Source organism: Balearica regulorum, chromosome Z, assembly GCF_011004875.1.
Source record: "Balearica regulorum gibbericeps isolate bBalReg1 chromosome Z, bBalReg1.pri, whole genome shotgun sequence".
NCBI classification, from domain to species: Eukaryota; Metazoa; Chordata; class Aves; order Gruiformes; family Gruidae; genus Balearica; species Balearica regulorum.
Window position 1 is genome coordinate 2,058,195 of NC_046220.1, and position 27,566 is coordinate 2,085,760.

At 42.0% G+C, this 27,566-nt stretch overlaps 1 protein-coding gene across 4 annotated transcripts in view; it reads left to right on the forward strand.

Moving 5' to 3' along the window:
• Positions 1–27,566, forward strand: part of ARB2A (ARB2 cotranscriptional regulator A) — a 264,926-nt gene that overhangs the window by 134,715 nt on the left and 102,645 nt on the right. For 3 of the 4 annotated variants that reach the window (XM_075739805.1, XM_075739806.1, XM_075739809.1), the window contains one exon: positions 18,565–18,684. The exons of the other annotated variant lie outside the window; for it this stretch is intronic. In XM_075739805.1, the coding sequence (XP_075595920.1) occupies positions 18,565–18,684 (120 nt within the window). The remainder of the gene's footprint in view (positions 1–18,564; positions 18,685–27,566) is intronic. 4 annotated transcript variants of the gene reach the window in all.

Here is a 27,566-nt window from a genome sequence, read left to right on the forward strand (position 1 = left end):
ATTGAACAGGTTCTTCAGAAAGAAGGGGACATCCCTGGGTTAGTAGCTTTTGACAATCATAATCACGCTTTTTGTATTGCCGGTGAGCAGTGTGAGTGAGTGCGGGGATTGCACATCAGGGTCTTTGCCCACTCTACACCTCTGGTAAAAAACAGCAAAAAGATTACATCTGGTTTTTTTCATGTCGTTATGGAATTAGGGAGTGAGTGGAAGAGTTTCTCTGTCCCGAAAGACTTACTTTACAACTTACACATTGTATAGTATCGCTTAAATTTGGGTCAGTCGTGATACCTTTAATGCAGTGTGAATTACTTGGAGCAGTTCTCCCTTACACACACACAAGTGCACACAGGCACTGCCTACGCTGAAGCACAGCAAACCTACACGTCTTCTTGCGTGTTCAGCATCCTGCAGGCTCTGCAGGAGGTGGGCTCTGAGGTAGTGCGTGCAGGCATGGCGTACATGAGACTGGAAAGTTTCCTTTTTTAGAGAAAGCAAAGATTTAATCAGTACATCCAGTGATACAATACAGCGAGAAATTTAAAAGGCAGTTAATTCAGACAATACACCTGGTACTTCATAAGCATCTGCAACATGTTTGTTCTTTGGGACTGGTGTTTCCTTCCAGGATGGTTTTTCATTCCTATCTCCTATCTCATCCACCTGCTGTGTAACTGAATAATCTGATTTCATGGATCTTGCAAGTTCAGACTATATCCTAGAAAAGTGGGCAATTGACATTATCACTTAATTGTGTCACAGCCACTCTGTTCTTAACCTGGGAAAACAGAAGCCTTAATTGCCTGAGACGTTAAGAAGACAGATATTTATTTCTTTTAGGGATCTGGTTTGCTGAGGAATTCTTTTGAAGTTAGAGTATTAAGTAATGAAGAAATTTAGCAAAGCTCAGACTGCGTAAGTAGGTTTGAAAGATTTTTAGGTTCTGCACTTAACTTTGTGGTCTTATCCTTTGATAAGTCAGTGCCCTCACACATTCCACCTTGCAGTACACCTCTCCGAGCCGCTTGGCCTGTTGTTTGCAAAATGAACACGCACATTTGATGACAGGATCATGTTATTCATCGTGTGTCCTTTCCACTGGCTGCCAAAAAGGGTAGGCTTATGTTTAACGGCTGTTGCTTATTGTTCAATCCTTACCAGTGAAGACCTTGGAAATCCTCCTCATTGAGGTATGTCAAGCTTTCAGACACTGTGTGCTTGCTTGAGGCTCTGACTGCTTTTCCTTAAGTGGGCAAATGAGTTACTGCTGTGATAGATCTTAAAATCCGAGAACCCCAGCCTGGTTTGGGTGGGCAGGGACCTCCCGGCCCACCCAGTGCCACCCCTGCCATGGGCAGGGACACCCTCCACTAGCCCAGGTTGCCCAAAGCCCCATCCAACCTGGCCTTGAACGCTGCCAGGGAGCCAGGGGCAGCCACAGCTTCTCTGGGCAACCTCTGCCAGGGCCTCAGCACCCTCACAGGGAAGGATTTCTTCCTTATCTGATTTGATCATGGAGTCCACTTGTCTTAAATACCTTTCTGCTGCTGTTGGCTGTTTGTTCATTGTGTTCCTTTACCGTTTCCTTTCCCTTTCTGTTTTGAACTACCTCAGCTGACTTACAGAGTTTGACTGATAGTTGGTGGGTTTTTATCCTGATGGGCACCAGACGGTATCATCACTGGAGTGGAATGCTGCTGTTACTCTGTTAATGTTGTGGTAAATAACCATAACATGGTTTGCTAACAGCACTGTGAAATAATGCTCTTTCTACCTGCAGATAAAGTGCCCAGGCAAAATTCAGGTCCACTAGACTCAGCAAAGACAGACTGCAGTTGGAAAAGGTGACCGCTGCCTCAGTTGTGCTGGAGGTTCGCAGAGCATACAAAAGTTGGAAAGAAAAAGTTATGACATGGAAATATATTGTACATGAGGTTGTGTCCGCAGTGGCAGTCATCTGCAGGACCTCCGTGAAATGTGTGTTCAAAGTCACTGTGTCTCAAATGCATGTGGCGCAAGATTTGGAGAACTTCAACTACATACATTTTTACACTTCTGCGACACTGCAGCTACAGAGCTCACTGGTTTTGCTTTTGCTGGAAAGTATCAGGCACAGAACTTGTGACCAGTCGTGGCTGACGCAGCTTTAAGCGTGGTATTGGATAGATGACCTGTAGAGGTGCTCTCCAGCTGATGTGGTTCAGTGGTTCTACATTACGAAGTTCCACCTTAGCCCTCAAAGAAGTGTTTGGTTTCGTGGACATTGTGAAGAGAGGCAAAATCCTCTGTCTCAGAGCGTTTGGTACTACTGAGGTTGTGGTTGGTCATTCACTTACAAAGAGTAGGCTCAGATGGTAGAGACCAGGAAACCCACCTAGCTATTAGCATGGTTAATGCCATGTGGTCTTGCAGAAGTATTGCTACAGAAATACACATTGAAAGATGTAAGTCCCTCCAGACAGGCAGTGGTGTTTCTTGGCATTTTTAACACAGGCATGTTGAGCAGAACATTCATGATATCTTCAGAGATCCAGAAATTCCCCAAGCCAGATCATCTGCTTAAATTTGCTGAAGGACCTTAGAGCAGTACAGCAGTAGGAGTTTTTTCACAGATGTTCTCCAGATGTTATTGGCATGCCCATTTTTTAATAATGGGGAGGATACAAGTACTGTCCATGTCCTTCCTACTCCCTCTCCTTTGTTATTTCTTCAGCAAAAAAGGGTTTTGTCTACATTGTTAATTTGAGTCCACAAACTTTCATTTTAAACTAAAAGCAGTTCTTGAGTTGCAGGAAGAGAAGAAATACCCTGTGACATTCAAATTGACGATTTGCCAAGTGTGTGTTTAAAAGAGGATAGACAATGGCAGAATTAAAAAGGCTGCAACATTATAAAGCATTAGTGAACAGCAGTTTAATTAAGCTTGTGCACAACCACTTCTTAGAAGATTTTGTCTACGCTGTTAGTTTCAAAGTGAGACCTGAATCTACATCTGAGCTGCAGGCCAGTGCATTAACTACAGGTTGCCTTGAAGCCCTTGGACAGACCCCTGGTTCCTCTTCATCTGTTAAACCTCTGCCCATGTTCATAAAGGGTTGTGCATTATTTAGGATATTCCTGTCCAGTTTTCCTTGAATGCTGTTCATTGGAAGGAGCCTGATCGTGCAGACACCTGTGTTGTCACCACCAAAACTAATCTGTGCTGCTTGGTGGAGAGGCAGTTTTGGGTATTGCAGCATTGTGCTGGGACATTGGACACAGCGAATATGATCGCAGCTTGGGGGACTTCCAGGACATCTGGTACCTGGCAACTATCAATTCTTAGCACTCATTGTCAGCTTTATTACTAAACTAGGCTTAAACTTTAAAATATGTTAGTGTAGAAACATTTGCACTAACAGAGCTAAACTACACAAAGTAGTAAAATATGTTAAATGTGGTTTGTTAAACACTGTTCAACTGTTGTTAACCGTAAGAGCTACCAGAGCTCTTCCAAAGTCTCAGTTAGCCTGAAGATCTGGTTCATCAACTAGACCAGATCCATTCTTCTGCACAGTCTTTTTCTTCTCCAGTGCAGGATGGAGTCAGTCCCACTTCTCTTCTCCTGTTTATCCACATTGCATTCTCTACAACCAAGCATTGGGACATTTCGTGGCAATATGGAGGTGTGGTGTGTTGACCTTGACTGGCTGCCAGGTGCCCCCCAAGCCGCTCTGTCACTGCCCTCCTCAGCTGGGCAGGGGGGAGAAAAGATCACGAGAGGCTGGTGGGTCGAGATAAGGGCAGGGAGAGATCACTCGCCAGTTACCGTCACGGGAAAAACAGACTCGACTTAGGGAAATTAAGAGTAGAGTAATGAGAAATAAAACCAAATCTTAGAACACCTCCTCCGCTCATTCCTCCTTCCCCAGCCCAACTTCACTCCCCATTTCTCTCCCTCCTCCCCCCCAGCGGCACAGGGGGACGGGCAATGGGGGTTGGGGTCAGTTCCTCACACACTGTCTCTGCCGCTCCTTCCTCCTCAGGGGGAGGACTCCTCACACTCGGCCCCTGCTCCAGCCTGGGATATCTGCTCCAGGTGGGTATCTGCTCCGCCATGGACCTCCATGGGCTGCAGGGCGACAGCCTGCCTCACCGTGGTCTTCTCCAGGGGCTGCTGGGGAATCTCTGCTCCACCGTGGACCTCCTTGGGCTGCAGGAGGACAGCCTGCCTCACCACGGTCTTCTCCAGGGGCTGCAAGGGAATCTCTGGTGCCTGGAGCACCTCCTGCCCTCCTTCTGCACTGACCTTGATCTCAGAGAATCACAGAATGTTAGGGGTTGGAAGTGACCTCTGGAGATCATCTAGCCCAACCCTCCTGCTAGAGCAGGATCACTTCGAGCAGGTTGCACAGGATCGTGTCGAGGCAGGTTTTGAGTATCTCCAGATAGCTCTCTGGGCAGCCTGTCCCAGTGCCCAGTCACCCTCAGAGTAAAGTTTTTCTTCATGTTGAGATGGAACTTCCCATGTTCCAGTTTGTGCCTGTTGCCCCTTGTCCTGTTGCTCTGGGCACCACTGAGAAGAGTCTGGCCCCCTCCTCTTGACACCCACCCTTTAGATATTGATAAGCATTGATGACATCCCCTCTCAGTCTTCTCCAGACTAACCAGCCCCAGCTCTCTCAGCCTTTCCTCATACCAGAGACGTTCCACTCTCCTCCTCATCCTCCCAGCCCTCCACTGGATTCTCTCCAGTAGTTCCCTGTCTGTCTGGAACTGGGGAACCCAGAACTGGACACAGAACTCCAGATGTGACCTCACCAGGGCCGAGCAGAGGGGGAGGAGAACCTCCCTCGACCTGCTGGCCACGCAGAGTGTCTGCAGAGTTGTTCCTCTCACATAATCTCACTCCTCTTTCTCTCAGCTGTTGCTGTGCAGTTTTTTGGCCCCTTCTTAACTCTGCTATCCCAGAGGTGCCCCCACCGTCGCTGATGGGCTCGGCCTCGGACAGCACCAGGTCCGTCTTGGAGCTAATTCCATCCAACAAGGGAGAAGCTCCTGGCATCTTGTCACAGCAGCCACCCCTGCAGCCCTCCCACTACCAAAACCTTGCCGCACTAACCCAATACAGGGGATTATGTTACTTCCTTATACCTTTTTCCTTAAGGTCTTGATTAACATTACTATTATGCACCTTAATGAGCGCATTGCTGCCTTTGCCCTGTGGATACAACCCTACATCTTGCTTTTGCCACTCACTGAAAGTTATTTCTTCCCTCCCGAATAGCAAGAGGTAACAACCCTCACAGAAGAAAGACCTGAGATGTTAAGCAGGACAAGGTGCTAAATCAATAATGCTTCTGTCTTTTTCTGGTAAGTTTTATTGGGTCTGCATCATTATTGATGAGCAAACTAGATTTTTTTGTGAGAGAGGCTTTGGTAATGGAGTGGCATGGCAAAGGCCAGCAAACAGCTGAAATGGGATTTAGCATTTGTCAAATAAATACATGGGTGGTTTGTTGGCATTGTTGTCCGGTTTCATCCTGATGTGATGTTTTATAGCAAACTCATAAAAACTTTGACAACAAATGTTGGAAGAGTAATCTGTAAGGTGGACAAGATGCATACATGGTAGAATTATTTTTTAATTACAGCACAGTAAGATCCAAGCCTCCAAAACTAAGTAACGGTTTGAATGAGTGCAGGTTGCAGATGTTAAATCTTAATCCTTGTTTTAAAACACATCAAACAAATGGTGCTGGCTAATAAAGGATTAAAATGGCATCAGGGACCATTTATAAGAGTAACAAAAGCCACATCCATGTGGTTTTTTGAGGGTTTATTTTTCTTATCCCACCCACCAGCATAGACATCATAGGTTACATATTCTATAGAAGATACATATTATTCTCAAGATCTTCCATTATCTCTGGAATTTCTGTTCCATTATTGTTCAGTCTGTAATCTCAGTAAGACCCCCAATGTTTGGACTGTGCCGCCTGAGTTAGAAGATTGCTCCCAATTTTCCAGTTAGGTCAACCAAAAAAATTAAGATATGATAGAGGGTCAGTGGAAGAAATTCATATCAAAACAACTGCTCACCATGTCATTATGACAACCTGCTGTAACAAATGTGCTTCTGTTTTAACTTATGACAATTAATTGCTAAAAGTAATTTAATCTGACAGTGGCAAGATGTTGAAAGACTCGTGAAGATGTCATAAAAGCGACCTTTCTGCCCATGTGCAACCAAAAGCCATTTTTAACAAGGAGCCTCAAAAACAGTACAACTTCTTTTGTACTTTGTTAATTAGTTATTGATTTGAAACAATGCTCTGCCAAATATTGTCAGATTAGCTAGACGCCAGCAAGGTCACGGTGTGACAGTCTAGTCCTGATAATCTTATGGTATATAAGAATTCTTTTTTTCTCTGAAGCTTTTGTTCTGATATCCTGAGAATTACATTTCCTGGCTTTAGCATTTGTGCTAATTTAAAATACAGCCAAGCTGTCTGTTATGTAGTTGGATGTTTTGAGTTGTTAAAAAATGACACTGCCTTAGAAGAAAATTGCTAGTGATCTAATGTTTAATGATCTTCGGCGGTGGCGATGCACCGCTGCTGTAATGCCAACGCCCTCGCTAATCTGAGCGGAAAAGAGCCTGCTTTAATAATATGGTCAACGCGAGGGAGTTGCAGGGTTCAAGCCAGAGGTAAAACAAGGAAGTCTTGAGGTTGTTTGGTGGCTCATCAGGATTAAAGATCATTTCCTAGCCTATGTTACTGCAAAACAAAAATAACAAAGGTGGGTCTGGATGGGAAAACTGAGAAGCAGAATTGAAGGTTGAATAGCTCAACATTCCACTTCTCAGATTATTGAAATGAGAACCAACAGAAAACGCAAATCTGAATTTCAGATTGTGTTTGTCATCTGTTTAGATAATTATTTTATAAGCTAATGGCAGTTACTTCAAATGCAGTTAATTATAGTATGATACATGTTAAGGCAATTTGGCAAATCTTTATAACTGTACATTAAATAAATAGTATATCAGTTTACTTAAAGCACTGAGCACTTGGCTCTCTTTATTAGGAGAAATCAAATAGCTCTGAGCCTGTTAAATCTTTCTTTCACTTAAATAACTGTTCTTGAGTGCATGTAATAAATAGAGACAAAGACGTCAAGAAGAAAAATACAGGATGAAACTGTTCTATTTAGTTTAACTCATGTAAGAGATATAAACTCTATAACAGAGACTCTACAGCATGGCTTTGTTCTGAAACCATAGTTGTTAATGAAAATACTAAGTTGTTGTTTTACTTAAATGTGTTGAAGTTTGTTAGATTCATTGTTTCCTGTGGTGGGGAAATCTGCATTTTTCTTGGCCAAAACGCTATTTTTCTTGCAATAGCATGGTTAAAAAAAAAAAAAGTCTGTTTCTCATTACAACATATAAACAGATTGAAAGAACTGGAAAGTAAAATAGTCTTTAAGTACTTTAGGAAATAGAAAAATAACGCTTCTGCATGACTTCCATTAGGAGGTTTTGAATGTTTCAGATGCATTTGTTTCAAAAGAAATTGGTTTTAGTGTTTAGAAAAATGCATGTAATCATTTAAACAACTGGCACAGTCTCTCTTTGTGTCTTACGAAGATAATTCTTTTCGTAAAATTATTGTATTCATTTTTATTTAGATGCCCCCCCACAATTAATCCATTAATCGCCAGAAACATGGCTGATAGGGAAGACAGCTGCGAAGATACAACCTTATGGTTTGTTTTAGAAATGCTCTTTTGTTCCCATAATTCGATCACACAAAAGGCCATCTTTGGTGACGTTCGTTACATTGGGCAGAAATATGTTGTGGGCAGAATCTCGATCCCTGAGACTGAGTAGTTCGGGAAGAAGAAAGTATGAAGAGACATAAAGAAGATGCATGTAAAATGTAGGGATACGTACCGGTAGTATTGTACTGAAATGTAACTGCCCCAGTCTTTGGGTATTTTTACCCAATTTGAGTCTCTTTGGCCAAAGTGCTGCAGTTGTTCTTTGACTTAGAATATGGGAGTCCACGCGCAGAGGCTGGCAGATGCCATGCTCACAGCACGGGGATTTTTGCGTGAACTTTGCAGGTGTTTGTCAATAGCCACGGTACGACTGTGTGGGCAGGACGGGTCAGGGGAATTGTTATAACAGCTCTGGTCTGATGAGTTTCCCCAGGCAGGATTTCCAGGCTCTTTGCCTGCTGCTTCAAATTCAGGCTTCCTTCACCTGGATCCCTTCAAGTTATATGAAGAGGGGAAAAAATATCAAAAAAAGCAAAAATCCAAATGTCTGTCAGGGAGCTGAAAGGGAAATTAGTTCTTTTTTTCTTACATAAAACTTCCTTTGATTCATTTCCCTCCTTCCTCCAATTCTCTTCTCCTGCACCTCTTTCCTCTCGGAGAGTCAGCAATGTTCTCGTCCCCAGATTAAAAAAGACAAATGTCATATTTGTGTTTATTTACATTCTTGTCTTAATGATAAAATAATTCACTTAGGTGACTCCCACCATGTCTATGAATTTGAAAACAATATTAAAAAAAAAAGGATACTGCAGATATTCAGGGGCAAGATCTGTTTTGAAGGAAGGCTTTTAACTATTTATTCTCCAGCTCAATAAGGGGCAAATGACCACCTAAAGAGAAAAGAACCAACCAGTCATTTAAAATGCCAACCCCCAAGCTTTTGCTGGAGATGATAATTAAGAGCCACTGAGAAACTGATTTTATCTGAATTTTTCTTTTTTTCGGTCTCCTTTCCTGCACTTTACCAGAAGATGGTTGGGTGGTGATGACAGGACATGCCAGACTCCGGCTGAAGTAATAACAGGAAAATCCAGACTGAAACAACAGCCTGACAAAGTTGTCTTACCCTGCCTGACAAGCAGATACTTTAACGAGGGAGGTGATGCTATAATAACATTTGAGACTTCATTAATTTGGCCTGAGATCTGGGTTTTACTTTATAAACAGCAAACCCCTTCAAGTTACAAAGTGCCTTGAATTTCCTAATAAAAAGCTGAAGAAATAGGGACGGCATTTGAACACAGTGACCTCGCAGCAGAAAATATTCACCGTGCAAAAGGGCCAAGTCTTCGCTGCACGGAGTCATCGCAGATAGAGCAAGGCAGGTAGCGTTTGCTGTTTGCTTTGTGTTCGCACAGATCTGCAGCCAAACTCAATGCGCTCGGCATTGAGTTCAAAGGCAAATCTAAGAAATTTCACCTGTAACGCAAGCTTTTTGAAAAAAACGCTCATATATTCTTGTAACGTCTGCGAGGTCCTGACACGACGACGGTCTGAAGGCCTCCTGCGAAGACCTACATTTGCCAAAACTGAAATACAGTATTAGGTCAGCGATGCATTAATGCAGCTGAGACCGCTGGCACCTCTGTGAAGAGCGGCTGTGGGTGCTGACGACCACGCCGCGGTTTAAGGCCATCGTTTGTCTTCTGAAATGCTATAAATCAGGGCTTGGAGGCAGGTCCCGTGCCGAGAGGGTGGAAAGAGGGGTTTGATTTCCAGGGTCAGCATGTTCCTCACGGAGCAGAGGTGGCTGGAGCAGTTTGGAAGCAGGAGGAGAGAGTGTTTTTTGGGTTTTTTTGATTCAGAAGTAGTTCTAGGTTATTGGTCAGGAATTGTATTAGTTGAAGGCTTAGCTGGGAAAACTCTTTTTCTGGCTTGGAGTTGCTTCGTGTTTTCTCTTGTGTGCAATAAAGCTGGATATAAAGGGGAAAAGTAACTCCCCCCTGCTGCCCCAGGGGAGGTGAGGACCGGAGCTCCCTGTGTTCCCACGTATATATAGCATAGATCTGAATTTTATTTCCTGACCGCCATCACAAGGGAAAGCCCGGCTTACGTCTGAAGTGGGGAAAGTGGGACAGGATCCGAAGTCGTCTTGGATGGTAATTGCAGTGGGAGCTGGGGAGAACTGGAGCCCCAGGGAGGAGCCAAAATACGAAACGTAAAAAACCTGGCTAGATGGTGTCAGTTTTGCACTAGCTAAAACTTGTCATTTTAAACCTAATCTCAGCAGTTGTGCCATAGCAAAGCGTGGGTATCGCCGCTTCCTCCCAAGCCAGCCCTTCATCCCCTTTGCACTGATGGTGACAATTTAAATATTGTCTCAGTCTGCCAAATGCATTTTTGTTTTACATCTTTTATTTGGCTATTAAATATGCCAGATATTTCACATTTCATGTAATTCTTACTCATTTAGCAGGTCTGTTGAGATTGCCTGCTTTCCTGATAAACTGTCGGGAGTTTTGGAGGTGGGACTACTCCCTAACTTAATATGATGTGTATTTAACTGCAGTATACCACACTTCTGGTCTTCCATTCTGCTGCTGACTGTATACACACAACATCTTTTATTACTAGGGCTTCATGAGCAATATCGGGAACATTTCCATCACTGGCCCACTTCACAAATAAAGTAGGCACAAGAAATTACACAGAATCATCCCAAATAGATCTGGGAATAAGACTGAAATCCGTCATATGAAAAATACAACCTTAAGTCACTTTACCGTATTGCTTTCCAAAGGCATGTGGCAAATAATGTTGGCTATGCTATTTATATCCGCAAGTCCACGAATAATCAGGCTTAGCTATTCTGATAGCTGGTCTCTCCTTCTGTCTCGAAGGCAGCTGCTACCTACTGCCACAGCGCGCATCTGGCCCCGATCTCGGAAGGTGCCCTTAAAAAGATAATATAGTCTTTTTATTTCTCCAATTATTCCTGCAAGATGAGTGGAAGAGGCTGGCGTTTTTACGTCCAGAGGCTCTTGGTGTAATCCCTGCTAAGGTCATAAGTAAGGAAAAATACAATGTGACTGTTTCTGAGTGCATGTGAACACAGTTGTTGAATAAAATAACATCACTCACCAGTAATGCATTTGCATTATTTTAGTGTTGAACCTTTGCGAATTCAATGCTCTGTGTCTCCGCAGAGCTACACCAGACTTTGGTGGGCATGAACCCGCTCTGCCACCTACACAGCTGATCAAATCCTCCGGGGTGATGGTGCTTTCCTGCAACAAAGTATGCAAATAAAATCTGTACAGAGCCCGTAGAAGAAGGGAGGAAGGAAATGTGTCCTCCATTCAAACTTTCAAGGCCAAAGCATCTATGATTTTATGTCTTCCCCTCTTGTTTTTCTCTTTTTGACTCAATTCAGGACACAGCAGCTAAAATAACTCCCTTGACCCGCTGCATAGTCTTCATCATTCTCGCTTCCTAGTGCTCCTAGCAGGACCTGCTAAACTGAATTTCAGGTGCATGTTGTCAGATTTAAGATTTGTTACAAATTTTCCTCCACCATCACTTCTGCTCCTGCGTCTTCTCCCCCGGTCCCAGCTGCTTTGGTGCGGAGACCATCTTGACTTTGTTACCTTCGTCGGCTCTCTTCTGCAGCCTCCTTTCATCTGGTTTCATACAGCGGGACTCGCCCCATCGTAAAAGGCAGTCCATCGCCATCCTTCCTGAAAATCCAATTATTTGAGAGTTCTGCAGCAGCCAACCCATATTCCTGTATGTGAATCTCCATATATATATGTATATATAGCATACAGACTAATGTTACCCGTTTCAGTAAGACAGCAGAAGTATAATTCCTGCTGTTAGTAAAATGTCCTGCTGCCTCCTGGGATCGGCTCTCGGGCTGGAGTACGAAACATTTCAGAAATATCTGTGCAAGAGTTCTCTAAACGCTGTGATTAAAATGGTAAAAAAAGATTTTTTTGGGGTAGATGGAATGCTTCCTAATACACTGCAATTTTTTCCATTAAAAATCAAATCTTGGTAAATGGCCTGAACTAGACACTTTAAAGTCTTGTCTTCGGGTACTTAGGCTGCAGAAAAATATAAGTAGGAGATCTTTGTTTCCACTTTTTTTCCTGGTTTTGGTTTCCGTCCTTTCCTTGCTTTCCTCCTCTTCCCTGGTGGTAATACTACAGCTGCTATCTTTGGGGGAAAAAAATCACGTGCCAGCTATTTTTGTTGGCTTCTGCTCCAGCTTTCTTGCCTTCAAAGCCTCTTAGACCTTGTCTTGCACTGAGGCTTTGGAGCTGCTCTGATGATAATAAACCATCATATGGTTTCATTATGTTCCATCATAATGAAACAGGTTTTTGTCTCATGTAAGGCGAATATTTGCAAACGGAATGAAGGAAATGCAGCAAGCGATGAGCATCGTTCAGTACGCATAAGGGTGCTGTTGGGGGGAGGAAAAAGAGAGGGCAGCTGTTGGGAAAGGTCTGTGCACAGTGAGGAGGTGGTGCAGTAGAAGGGGCAGAAAAGCCTTGATACGACCTTTTTTTTTAATCTGAGTGTTGTGAAAGGATGGAAAGTGTATAAAGAGGGGCGAAGTATAAAGGCAAGCACAGAGAAGAAGGGAGTGTGGTGGTGGGAGGACACGAGCAGGACATGAGAGCTGCGAGGGGCAAGACGGGGTATCCCCAGTGGTGCAAACCCCAGGGGCCCACCTCCGGGTGTTGGGTTCTTCAAGGGAATGAGGAGCTGTTTTCAATTCCGTTGGTCTTTGCGCAAGTGGCAGAGTTCCTCCACACTTAGTGGGTACCTAATTAGGCCAGAGCTTCACAAATCCTGCCACAGCAGTAGCATGGATTACAATCATCTCCATTTGTTTGTCTTCAGCACTCACCACCCATGCCTTCTGGTTTCTATATACATGTACACACATATACATGCATACATATATTAACTTGACGTTGAAAGTCTTGCTTTCTAGTCAAAGTTTCCAGCAACATCCATTTAATTTTTACTGAGCCCATTACCTAAGAGTGTTGCAAAACGTGATGCTGGCCTGAGTCAGGTTATGACCATCAAGAACTGCATACCAGCAGGGAGCAAACTATCCCTTTGCTGTTCATTTCAGACCTTCTAACATGTAATTTTCTTTTAATGGAGCAGAGTTTTCTGTACAGAAAAATATATCTTCTATTGTGCAGAAGATACCACTGTTGGCCAGTCACAACTAAAAACACTATTTCATCCTGGATTATTTCAGTGGCAGACTGCTACTTCAAGGTTATATTCTTATATTGTCATACTTACATTATATATTAAATTTAATTTAATGATTTTTTGGAAGGGTTGGGGGGATTGCAAAAGTTTGCCTGCCCCAAGGCAGTGGGATGAGCTGTACATGACTACAAAGGTCCTGCTGGTGCAGAAGCATCTGACATCTCCAGGGAAGGATGGGAGACAGGAGACCTCAGCCTTCTCCATCCCTCTGCCTCCCAGCCAGCGTGCGGTTCTGTTCTCCCGCATTTAACACATGTACCATACTTGTTTACAGTAGCTCATCGAGCTAGAAGGAGAAATTGTTTTGCTGTGATAAGCGGTAATTATAGAAACCACCTTCAAGTAAATTGTTAAAAAGCTATTCAGTTGCATGGCATATTTCCCTATTTGTATGCATTTCACTTTTCACTTGTCACAAAAAAAAATGTGATTCCAATTCCTTGATTTAAAAAAACAAAGTAAAAGGAGAGAGCTGTCACCGGAGCTTAAAACTAATTTGATTTTCTTGATTTGATTTTTTTGAGTTTTGATGAATTAGAAGTTTAAGAAGCGATCTGAGCTGCTCTGCCCTGGCAAAGTCTATAGTAGTTCAAGGCCTCCAGCTCTTACCCCATCTGTAACTTTCCAGCAACAGGTTACTTTTTGAACAAAACAAAACAAAAACAAAAAAAAAAGTAAAATTTGGCATTGAAACAGGAAATATGTGAACCTGTCACAGTAAGCAGTCTCAAAGGGCAAGCTGCTTTGCAGGAGCTAATTAACCTTAGGAAATAATTACACAAATATGCAAATGTTGTTTAGATAATTCCATGTGTTATCAACTCAGGTAGTCCATCATAACTGCAGACCTTGCAGTGTCTAGGTGTTAGAATCTGGCATAGTTGATAAGGCTTCGGTTGCTGCATCACTTCAGCTTGGTATTTAACAATTAATGACTGTGATATTACATTAGTAAATTCAACCTGTTTTTTGAATGCAACAGAACGTAACACTGTATTCACTGTGTGCACACTGCTTATCTGCGTATTCCTAATGGCTCCAGCCATTAAAATGTTATATACCTTTCAACTCTTAGCGTTAGCAATATTCGAAAAAATGACAGACCGGAGTCTGTGGTCTCTTCCTCCACTTTTTTGCACAATGGATGGCCCAGAACCAATCATTTTGGGTTTTCAGGGACTTAAAAAGTATTCCAGAGAGAATTTTAAATCTGCAAGCCAGTTTTCTCAAATCAAAACCTCTTTTTGAAACGTGACGAGGAGCAGCATTTTATACATGCCTGTTTCCGTTAGCACTGCATAGACCCCAAGACAACGTACGTGGTCATGGGCTGCCATTCTTGGTGCAAGGTCCCCCTAAAACCAAGCCCAGCTGTTCTAGGCTGGAGCAGCCCAGGATGTCCCTAATCCATGCCAGGACTCGAGCCGAGGCCGAGCAGATCGGCGACTGGCAACCTCTTCCCTACCGCAAGCTGCTACTTCAAGCAGATGTAGGAGAGGTTCTGGCCCTGGGATATTTAAATGGCTTCATACATATGAGAAACATGAATTTATTAATCATTGTTATATTGTTTTCATAGGCTGTACTATTAAACTATTTGATTAAACTTTTGATATTAAAATGAAAAGCTCCATATTAACCATTTACGATTGGTTTTTGAGCAATCGCTATTTTGTTTTAAAAAGTGAGGCATTTTTTTATACACAGTTAAGACTGTTTAAAAAGGCTGGAGAAAAGGTCTTTTATCACTAGAAAAGGGAATCTGTTCTTAAACCAGTATTTGTGAATACTCATTTCTTCCACGTGAAATAAAATTTCATGTATTCGCAAACGCTTGATGATCATTTCTCATTCAAAAGGGGTATGTCCATGTGGCAAGAGCATCTTTTTGATTAGCCCCGTGCACCTGTCATTAGCTGAACCAGAACCTGGTACCTGGCTACTTATATTCTATATTACTTTTATGGATCCCTCTTTTATAGCAGGTTCCGGAAATGTGTGCTTCCTGTAGCGTGCAGAAAGAGAAATAAATATAACATCAGCAATCTGAAATACCTCGGCAATACTTGTGTTAAATGATTTTAACCACCTTTATCTCCAATCTTCAGTGGGATTTGCTGCGTGCAAGTATGACAGGGGTTCAATATCTGATAGTCTCCGCAGCGTTGGTACTCACTGGTGGCAAATGAGGTATATTCGCTCTGTTTTTATCGGTGCAAAGAACTCAAATACAATCGTTAACAGGAAAAAGACACAGACGTCCCTTAATTTGTTAGTGAACCAAAGGGTAAATCTTACTGGTAGTGTTCCATTAGAAGTGGAGGCGGGTAAGGTTTTGCATAACGGGGCACAGGCGAGGGTTGTACCTCCTGTGCTCAGAGCATCTGCGCCGTTCCCCACCCAGCACCGCGGGACGGGGCGGCAGGAGTCCGGTCGGGGGGTGCCTGGTCTGCAGCAAGCCCGGCGTCTGCTGGCGGGTTACTTTGCATTGGTTAAGAAGCATCACATAACGTGGTTCTTAATTTTTTTTTATTTTTTTCCTAATTGTATATATTGGAGGGGGGGGAGATTCTCAGAGGGATGAAGACCCACAGCTGTGACTTCTACACCTGCAAAAAATCAGACCGCTTCTTTAGACGTAGAATTACCGGTTACAGATGACCAGCTTCCAGCAGCTGGAAATTCAACTTTCCCAGCACCTTTCCCTCTCAGTCTGTTTCACAAATGAGAATACATTCAGCCTCAGCTGCCTTCAAAGGTAGATACCGTGATTTCTCCATTCCTTTCTGTACGATCATATAGATAATTATGTAAAGCATGACCAACACGCCCCTGCTTTATCAAATAACTTAACAAGGTGGTGTATAAGTGCACTGTATTCAGCTTGCAGTGATAAGAAGGAAAGCAACAGCTGCCTGAAACTGTCACCTTTTATACTGACAATGCAGCATCCAGCCTCGAATTTAACCCAGGCCAGGCAGAGGAGGTTAATCCTAATGCACCCAGCGCAATTCGGAATCCGAAGGAGACCGGCCACGCTGCTGCGTCTTGCACGGACACAGCGCCGGCTTGTTCTCCGTCCGAATCGTTCAACGTACGGGCTCATTACAAGGAGAAGAAATAAGCAGGTGCTCTGAAGAAAGAGTTTTTCTTCTAAACGTACGCGACTCCTCCGAACTCCTTCTCGCACATATGTGCGTTTCATACCTTTTTTAGGGTTTAGCAGAGTGTGTACAGCAACACAGTTTATCCTGACATTTGAGGGGGGGGTGTTTCACCGGTAACAAAGGAAACCGTAGCTACAGTCTATCCAACTCGTTCTAGCTCATTTCTTTTTTGTTTTCGTGAAACCCTGTTGAGTCTTCATACTGGACTGTGAAGCTGTGCAGTTAATGATTTGGCTTACTAGACCACTGGGTTTGCTTTAATTGGTGGAAGGTTTTTCAGGCTGAGTTTCCGAATCCTTCAGAAGAAACCCTAAAATTGTGTGCTTTTCCCAGCAGTGTGTAGAGTGACAAATACAAATTACCTGAAAATGCAATATTAACCAGAAACAGCCTCTTGCGTTTGTCAGAACGTTAAACCAGGGTTAGGTACCTGCACAAAAATTGCTGTTATGAGAATTAATGGTGACATTGTTATTTAGAAATAAATATCTTCTGAATATTTAACTAAAATAAATCTTTTAGGTAAACTAGTCTTTTTAAAACTCTCTTGGTGTTTTAATGTGCCTTTTCCATATGTATCATAATTAGAGTACATCACTTTTCCGTAGGAAACTCCAGTGCAAGTTGTCCTTCAGCTTTATCGTAATAACTGGTCTGTCAATCATATTTTCTTTATGAAATTTCTTTTTAAAAACGTCCTTCTTTCCACACAAAGGGAGGATTCTTTACCTCCTTTACCTATCTCTACAATCAAATTTCAAAACAGGGTTGAAAGAAAATAAGCACTTTCTCACACAGAGGTGGTTTACAATAGTTGATACATAATTAGTTAAAACTATGTTCTGTCATAGTCAATCAAGAGCAGAATCTGTCCAGGATTAGAAGACTGTCTTCAGTGCTTTTTGGCAAATTTGATAAATATGTTTTAATCGCTCCTACCTTAGAGAAAAAAAATCTAAAAGCACATAATTGTTTTAAAAGCTTTGGGTCCAGATCCATAAAGATTTGTAGCCATCTCACTCTTATTTAGGAAACCGGGCATGAGAATAGAAGTAAAAGCCTGAATCCACCACGTTATTTAGTTGTCTGTCTCCCCGTTGACTTTAGACACTTGTAAAAGCTTAAATTCCCAAAACTGAGTTTCAGAATGGGACTAAGACCAAAATCACTTCAGTGTTCTTGGTAAAGTTACAGTAATTCACACTATGTTATTAGCATCTTATGATTGCCAGTGGCTTTTGCTGGTTTGTACTTCATTTTCCCCAAGGAACTGAGGCTTTTGTGGTCTGCATCTGGGTCACCTGGGGTATGAAGTTGTTGGTGGAGCAGAGTGAAGGGAAAAGGGATGCAGATTTTAAGAAATGACACGTCCTTGGCTGATCAGCTCTTTCTGGCACAAGAGAGCCTGGAAAGCTCCTGCCGTGTTGTGCTGGAGGTGGGGCAGGGGACCTAGCAGAGCATCTTACTCTTGTCACCCGAATCTAGACAGATTTGTAGTTAGGGCATGGACAACCTGAGAAATAAGTGGAATAGAGAGAGGTGCAGGGCTTTCCGAGAGCCTCTAAGGTGGAGGTGGGGGAGCAGAACACCAGTTTGAGCAGAGCGTGCTAAAATCAGTGTAAATCACCCCGGTGCCTTCAATGACTCTTACATTGACTGCTGTTCACAAATTCTTGTTCAATAGTAAGAAAAAGCACTCCCCTAACTACCAGAGACCCCACAGTAATGGCTGATGTGTAAGCAGTCAGGAGGTCTTTTGTGTGCTCTATATCTCATAGTCTGCAAGTTGCAAAAAAGAAGCATTGAAAAGAGTAGTTGCAAATATCATAATTTTAATATTTGGCAGATTTCTGTTGGCCTGTAATATGAAAAAAATTGTGAAGACTGAAATTGTATTTATATTGTTCCTACTTGTTTTTATTTGTTTTATCAGGCAAAGGCTTAACTACTTTAAACAAACCATCAGCGAACAAACATTTGACAAAGAGTTGTCAAAAGAATGAAAATCAGAGCAGTGGCTCATAATTTCTTTGAATGCCTCTGTTTAGCTGAATTGCCATCATAGTATTTAGAGAAAATCTTGCAGATGCATAATTTTTGTTGTATTTATTAAAATAAGCCACAATAAAGCAACAGTTTTACTGCCTTTAAATTGCAATCTTAAATTTCTTTTATTTAGAGAAATGAATCTGTTCTTTTTTTGACACTAGATTATACTCATTTGAGGTTTGTTTTAACAAAACATTTTAACATATAGGAGCATGTTGCTTTTAGACAGAATTGCCGGTTTTTAAAAGGTAATTGTCACAAACGTAATTTCTTTCTGCAGGATAATGGATCTCCTGAAGAACATGCAATTTATGTTTGGGACCATTTTATTTCCCAGTCAGCTGCAGAGAACGTGTTTTTTGTTGCTCACGGTTATGGTGGACTTGCCTTTGTGGAGTTGGTAAGTGTGACTTCTCCATTGCCTTCTTTCCTGAAATCTTTCACAGATTTTCTAAATTCTTGAAAGCAGCCATTTAGGAACAACTTTGAACCAATGGTCAGATACAGATCTGTGAGGATTTCTTTGCAGCTGGAAGGTCATTGCATTTTTCTCTGTTTTTTGAGTTAGACAATAAGGTACCAAGTGTGCACGGGCCTGAAACCCTGCGGGAAGACAAAGCGCATCCTCCTGGTCCAGGCTGTGTGCTGGACACTCTGTGATTTTCTGCCCTGGGGTAGAAAGACAGAGGGTCAAGACTGAGAACATACAAGAACAGTTTTAAAGCAAAGTGACATTAACAAATGTACCTTTTTGTATATAGATAGGAACTGAACATGAAGGGAAATTTTGCGGGTTTACCCAATTTTGCATTTTTTTCCACAAAGGTCTACAGAAGTTGCTGGAAAGACTTTTTTTTTTTTTTTTTTTTTTTTTCCATTTAGTAGTCTCTGGATAAATCCTGCAGGGATGTAAGGTGGGGAGGACTCTGCTCAGTGTAAAGCTGCCCTACCCCTGATGCTGGGACTGCTGAACATCCAGTTTGTCAGTCTTTCACTCTTTTCTCCAAACACAAGTTTGTTGACCCCATCTGGTATACGAAGTTGCCTGTTGAACTTGTATACCACTCTTGCAGTGTAACTATAGTCTCCTCACTTAACAGTGAAATGCTGGTGTAATCGGGACGTGCTTTATTGAATAAAACTAAAAATAAATTTTAAAAAGTCCTGTTTATTGTGGAAACGTAGATTGCAGGACATTGCAGTTGGTTTTATCGATGTGGAGTCAGCAGATGTGTGTGTACAACTTTTGTCCGTAACACGTTAGTTTAGTCTAACTGAAAGTTAGCAAAAGTGGTTCCTGCCTGAATGTGAGATGAATGTCTTTTAGTTAAGAAAAAGCATGCACGAGTGTTTTGGTTTTAATCTGCTGCTGCTCTAAGTAGCAAGAAGAATCCAGAGCAGGGCCGCTCGTATTATTTTAAGAACTTAAAATTTTTGGTAATCCTTTTCATTTGTAGAAGTTAAGGCCATTTTGATTGTCCTTGTGCTTCTTGAAGAGTATTTTTAAAATATGTATGACGTGTACAGATTTGAGACTTGAGAACAGTTCAGCTGATCATTTTCTGCAGGTATTTTATTACCAGGTCAATAAATAGTCTCAAAAGTAAATTTTTAAGAGACCAGATCAGTGAAAATGAAATAATTCCTTCTATAACCACAACTTTGGGCAAGAAGCGGGTTGCGTTGCATGTGCCTGTGGCTCCTTGGATGCACCAATGGGTAGGGAGCATCTCTTCTGTCCTGAGCTGTGATTTTCAGCTGCCCTGTGTGTCAGCCCAGGTTATTCTGGTGTGCCTCGTCTGTCCAAAGTGAAGCGTTAGCACAATTTTTGTAGGTTTTGTAAAGCTGCATTGCTTGAGTCGCCGGACACCTACAGATACGTACGCCCAGCACACAGTGGGAATAAAAATCCATTGGACACCTTTCTCAGTATTTCCTAAACAAAGTGCTTATTCGAAGGAGGCTTGGAGAGTTTTTCCATCACATTTCAGTCAGTGGCTTGAGGTGGCATGGGTAACAGATGACCAACGTGTCATTCCCATTTTGCCTGTTTCTCTTGTCACACTGGTGGATATTCCTTCACTTTTGTTCTACTTTAATATGAAGCATACAGATGTTTCAGAACAAGACTTGACTTCTGACCTTGGGGCTTCCAGGGTCAGGGTGCTCAGGGCCTGTGAAATTATCACAAGCTGAGCTAAAGTTTTTATCCATCGCAGGAAGCAACCAGTAAGTAAGAAGTTAAAAAGGAGCTTTGTCAGAGAGACAAGATGGTCTCAGTAAGGGTCAGCTTCTGTAGTCTGCTGTCTCTGCAGGAGATGCATGCCTGAGAGGAAGAATATAATATATAACCATTGGCACATCACAAATCTGTCATGCAAAACTAGACCTGAGAAGTATATTTAATGTACCCGATTGTTTTTTAAAAAAATCAAAGGATATTAACACCTGGTTTTGGTAGAGGTGGTTTGATATCTGAGCTCCGCTGAAAACAGTTTAATTAAATAATGCACACACTGAAGCAGATAGCATTGAAATAAACCCTGAACTAATTTATCACAATATTAATCTGTAAGATTTTATTTTGTTATGATCTCCTTTCTCTTCAACTTTATATCCATATGGCACTTAGTAATTGCAAAGAGCTCAAAAAAAAAAAAAAAAAGAAATTGAGCAGCTGATGGGCAATTACTGTCTTATGACAAATACATATTCGATCACTTTCTTTCCTGCTTTGTGTGGGGGAGATGATGAGGGTGATAGAGCAGCTACACCATATAGCAACCGTACCACCTCTACACTTGCCATGCAAGAATTTTGGGTCAACTGATTCGTAAAATTGTAGGTTACAGCAGTTATGGAGACCTGTTGCACAGCTGCTCCTTCTGCATCCGTGCCTCTTGCAGGAGAGCAGTGGGAAGCATGTGGCTTTAATTTGGAGTGAGGGTTTCTGCCTGGGACCTCTGCATTTTATTGTGCCTGCAGGGAAAAAGAAAATGAGCAAAAAAGTCCAAAAACATTTGCGTTTTCATTGAATATCTTTTAAATTCACTTTGCATGTTCAGTGCTGCAAGCTCTGTCCCGATCACTTGCAATCATCTCAGAGATCCCCAGCTCATCCTTTCGGCACGGCGCGAGGCTCTCGATGAAAACCTGGCGCTCCGCCGTTAAGCAGAGAAACCCAGCGAAGCCTGATATTAAGCAAAGCCTCATTTGTGTTCATCCGTACCATGATGCGGGAAGAGCTGCTGCTGTCTGCTCAGCCTTGCAGGGACAGGATGTGTCCAGGTGCCCCTTGGTTTGCAGCTGCTAAAGGAGCTGGCACGGGAAAAGCAGCTCTGCTCTGCCTCGTCCCTTTGCAGGTTTCTGAAGTCCGGTGCTGGGATGTGGGCAGGCGTTTTGGTGGTAAACGCAAAGTGACAGGAGAGCCACTATAAACATCGCATGTGAAACTGATGTAAGAGGAGGAGCAATTTTGTTTTCAAACCTTTGGTGGCCAAACCTGGTCTTCATTCCAGATTTCGTCTCACCATAAAAATCAGGCTATGGTTTGGAAGTGCTTCATTAAACAAACCGGTAAAACTTGGCTGCAATTTTCAAATACATGCCACAACATCTAACATTTTCATTGGTCACTGCAGCTTTTTAATCTACATTTTTGCATGTCTGTGATTGCAAGATTTTAAGGAAAACAGAGTGAGCCTGTAGTACCATGCTTGAATGCACAGAAACTGTTACCCAGTTATTGCAATGTAGGCACACAACTTTTGCACCTTGCTGGGTCATAGATTGCTAGGGGAATAATTGAAAGTGATTGAACATGTGTGGGAAGTAAAGTTCCACTAATAAATGTAATTAGTTGTATTGTTTATAGCTTGAATTACAAATGCTAATCATAAAACCATATGTTAAAATGTACCTTAATATTTAGTGATTAAAACTTTGTGTAAGTGTGGCTTGAAATTAAATGTGCATCTAATAACATCTCCACGTAAATTACATTTTGAATACACAGCACTAAAAATAGTTGTTGGGTCACTGTGTTCTGCTAATTACTGATTTTTAAAAACTCAAGCCATGATTCATGAACACGTCTCAGCTTCTTACTTCTGTTATCCCTTGCACAGTGTAGTCGGGGATTTATTTTCAGAAGCAGCTTGCTGTAGTTGATGGTAAATTGTGGAACTTTCCCAACTCCTAGCTTATAATAATTTTATGAAATTTTAACAGAAAGTGAGAATTTCAAGTTGATGGGAGTCAATTTTATATTTAGTTTACAGAAAATAAGTTTCTGGTACAACGCCTCCTTTGAGTTTTTCTGCCAAATTTTGTGGGTTTACAATTATTTTGCTTTAAAAAGAATGTTTTCCCTTGTCATTGCCTGCATGAAAGACCCTCACAGGAGAAAACATATATTCTGCCCCAGTGCCTACCAAAGTGCTGTGCCCATCCCCTGCAGATCTCGTTAGAGCATCAGTGCCCGGCTGTGTGTAGAGGGGACAGAAAGGGTGGTCCTAGGGTGCTGGGCGACATGTAAAACTAGCAGTGTCCGTCATTGTAAAAAACACATGACAACTAATCACTTTAGAATCATGAGTAGAATTGTTAAATCTAAGCTTTCAAAATTGTCAGTTAGGTATTCAGTATCCTGAGATTTAAAAAAAAAAAAAAAATTTGTGGAAGATTTCTCATGTTTGCCTCCTCATTGACATTCCTGAGACCTTAGGCTTTGCATTTTCAAGGGTTTCCTCAGCACCTTATGAACGAGAAGTGTGGCTTTTTTTGTTTTAATTTTAGTCAAATAATATCTCCAAGGAAAAAAAACCGCCAAATATCATGGGAATCGTGACAAAACTGTGAGAATCGGTAGTGGTATCTCCAGCTTACAGCATTCATACTGCTGTAAAAATACAAAGCGCACGGGGGAATGAAATATAATTAAATTACGAGAAGGAAGGTAGGTTCATTGTCTTTGAGCGGATGAGAAACTATTCATTATGGTTTTTGTTGGCTAAAATGTTGGATGTATGTATTGACAATTTGCACAAAGGTACAGATAAAAGTGTGTTCGCACACACACACGCGCACGGTGTGTGTGTATTTTTAGGCAGCTTTGTTAAAATGAGAGCCCTTTAAAACACACTGTTCAAATTATGGTACCCACTGTAGAGTCCTAATTCCATCAAAATCAGCCAATTTTGTCCATTTGAAATAATTTTAGGTCCATCATTTTGAGATATGCTCTGCAATATGCTGCCACTTCATTTTGTTGTATTGTGCTGAGTACGGCGAGGACCTGACCCTGGCTAGAGCTGGTAGGTGCCATAATAATAACAATGATGAACGGACAACTGCTGAGCTACCTGGGGGTCTCTGAGGCTGCATCAGTATTCTGGCACGGGCAAAAGGCAATTTAAGAGCCTCAGTGACTGGGCTGTGAATGTGTCATTAGCTTTTCATTAATTTAATTTCCTGACATTTCAGGTTGAATGGTTTGTTATATTTGGCTTTTTATTTATATATATACTTATATATGTCTATCTACTTATTTTTTATATTTAGTTTGGTTCAAGAATTGATGAGCATAGAGTGGGTACTGTGGATATGCAAGTCTTAATTCCCCTGGCTGACGTATTAAATCAAAATACATCTACTGATGTCTGGCAGAAATAACACAAGGTCTGTGATGGTTGTAGGAAGCATAGGAGAGAGCTGAGAAGCAAAACACCTTGGTGACCAAGATCCGTATTGTGAAGAAACAAATCAAAATATCACTGTGCATCAAGGCTTTGTCAGCATTAAACGAAAAAAAAAAAAAGACATTCTTTAAATGATGAATGTCAGTTGGGAGAGCAGTATGGGATGCTGTCTTGTAGGTTTATGGGGACTTGGGTTCTATGTTCAGTCGTTGTCCAAATCTCACCCCACTCTACCTGTTTTGGGTGTCACCTTTTTCTGTCTTGTACACTTACATTAGCGCTTCTTTGAGTCAGGTCTGACTTACTTAGGTAGGGACACTCAGAAAAATAAGTCTAAAAGTAAAAACGGGATCTTAATTCCATTTGGTTATTTATTTCAGCTATATTTTGTTGTGCTTCTTGGAAAAATGCTCGTTCCTCTGAAAAAGGTCAAATGAGAAATGGGGGTGGGCAAGAGGAGCTAATGGAGAAACAGCAGTGGGTTGTGTCTAAAGGGTCGGACAGGACTGGGGTCACCAGCCTTGGGGCACATTTCTTTTAGTATTTCTGTTACTGACATGGGCACACAAAGTAAGTATGTGCTAATGCAGTTGGCTCCTGGCATGAAGTAGTGAAGTCACCATTGGTATTCAGAAGTAGAATTTCTGCAGTAATAGAAATTAAAGGCAATAATAGAAACTTCAGGACACTTAGACATTGACTGGCTAGTCATCTGCATTTGTGTATGAAGAGTGATTTCATCGATAGGGAGCAGCAGGGATGGGAAGTCCCTTGGACGTGCAGCTTCATTGCTGATAGCTGTAAGTGAATGACCCGACCATGCAACCAAAGAGCCAAATGCGATCCTGTGATTTGTTCTCTCTTTCTGTCCTAGGAAGGGAAATATTAATGCCAGCCAGCATGCTAGTGAGATTAATCTGAGATAATTTGAGACATTCAGGAAGATTAACTCAGTCCGGAAGAGATATGGGAAAGAGGTGTCAGTACGCTCAGAGCGATGGAGAGCCTATTTTACTAGAAACGATGAAGAATTCGCAGACATGCCGCGATGTGGTGCCACATGGTGATGTCCTGCCTGCCGTGAGCACCGGAATCAACATAGCCGTAGAAAGAGTACACACACCCTCTGGGCTTATCAATCTTAATAAGAGCTGTGTAATCTGCTAATGCTCTTACATCAACTTTGGTACCTATTGAAGAAAAAGAAGGTTCGGCATCTATTCTGTATTTGCTGCGGAAGCAGAGTTTAAAAAGCATGGCTTGTTCAGCCTGGCGAAGGAAAGCTTAGAGGGATTGGTAGCACTCTGCAAATACATCGGGAGAGTAAACAGCGGGGAGGGAGAGCCGTCTAAGCCAAAGAACAATGTTGGCACAGGAACAAATGGATTAAAACTGGTCATGAATAAATTTAGGGTGGAATTAGTTTTCTCAGCATTGGATAAGGAAGGCCTGTTTGGGAACAGGAGGACTGGGGTAAAGCTGCTACCCAGCATGACCCACGCATGGCAAGAGTGATGTGAGTAATTGGCTGGGACCGTTGGTCCTTGGTATGACCCAGGAGTCCGTGTTCCTGTGAGGGCCAACGTGTGCAGGTGCGTGTTTTCAGCCGTGAACAATTGGACCTGGTTTGGATTAATTTTTCTGGAGTCGGCGCCTCGCTGACTCCGTGACTCGAGCCCTGGAAGCACTGAGTTTGAACCAAAACCAGGTCAACCCCCAAACACCAATGTTTGCAAAAAAACTTTCTTCCCTCCTCATTTGTTTTTGGAAGTAGCAGACTCATTTTTACTTGTGCTTTCTGAAATGCACAAGCATCAGCTTGCGGTAGAAAGTAATGGGGATCGCAGATCCCATGGTGAGGGGTTGCAGCAATAAGGAAATTAAATGAGGGATTGAGTGAAAAATACTGAAGTATCTTAATATGTGTCACTGCCTGCTGCGTTGGTAGCAACTTCTTAATCACATTCAGCTTTCACTGATACGTACATACAAAAAGTGTGTGTGTATACTTACGTACATACATACATATATATATTTTTATGTGCATATATTGCCAATTTTAACACAGAGCTGATAAATATTTTAGACCATCCTCAGCCTAAATAAATAAGCTGACAAGTGTACAGTGGCATCATTTCACTTGCTACCACTTATTGTTATTATCCATTTGAACTGCAGTAGCAATCACATAGTAGTGCCTTCTCCTGAAGAGCTTGCGGTCTGGAAGGATCATCTAACGGGAAGAGACAGAGGAATGATGAACGATTACCGAGCAGTTCAGAGCACCGTAGCTGCATGTCCTTTTTCATCTTTTAGTGTTTTTCTTTAAATGTCGTGTAGGCATCCCGTTCCTCAGTTCATCCCCAGCTCTCTCAGCCTGGCTACTGGATGAGAGAAGAGGATGGCTGCAATGAAAGCCCGAGCCTTGGCCACTTCCAGAACAGGTTCATGTTTTGAATATCCATCCCTCCTTGTTACCTTGCTCTAGATAACTTGCTCAGCCTCGTTACTTTTTGCTTCCTCTTAATCATTTGCTAATGTAATATCTCATGCTTCACTCAGCTTAATCCATGGTCTGCAGGCTAGCCGTACGTATGTCCCTTCCCCGTTTCTTCAAAAGGAGAAGGGCAACGGTTCATGGACCGGAACGATATATCAAGTACTAACTGTCAGCACCACCCATCATTACTTTACATCTCATTGTCCTGTTCATATTAATTTTCTAGTTTGACACCAAAGTTGGAATGCTAATTACAAAATGAACAAAGAACTGGCGATGGGTAGAAGTTTGGGTTACTTGGAAATACGAGTTTATGTCATATGGGCTTTGGAGGTGGAAGGCACAGCACTTTCTGCAGTTCTTTGCAGAGACTTTTCTAGAGCTGTGTCATCTCACTACTTGTGTATTTTTATAATTTCTTTGCATTGTTTTAAACTCCGTGCACTGCACAGTGAATGGTTATTTTTAGATTTCAGTATGAAGAGCTTTCTGATCCTTAGCAATTGTTTTTGAACTTCTATCCCCTTGTTGTCTTGTTGCCCAACTATATATAATTAGGTCTTTTTTTCTTTTTCTTTTTTGTGTGTATTTATGTCTGATTTCAGTACTGTTTGTCAACATTTCTCTGGCAGTATGCTGAGAATTGGACTCTGCATTTTAAGTGCAGTTACTATAGTAAGCTCAAGGTGAACTTCAGTACCTTTGTTCAGCTGTGCAACATTTTGGTCAATGCAACCAGAACGGTACTAGATTATTTCTTTTTTCTGAACTTTCTTTGAATTTGGTACCTGCTAATGTTCATGCATCCCTCAGAGTATTTTAGTGCTCCCCATTTCCCTGTCCCCAGTGATCCTGAAGGTAGTAGATGATTTTTTACCACCCCCCACACCAATATTATCTCAAGTTCTTCCAAATTGAATGTAGGTGCTCTCTGGCCCTCATTGTGCGGGAGGACAAGCTAGATTGTCCTAATGATCCCTTTTGTGCTACAGGTCTGTGAATCTTGGAAGCTCGTTTTGTATTTCTTTCATGCCTTACTTCTCTTGGCAGTTTCTCCAGCTTTAATGTCACCTGCAAATTTAA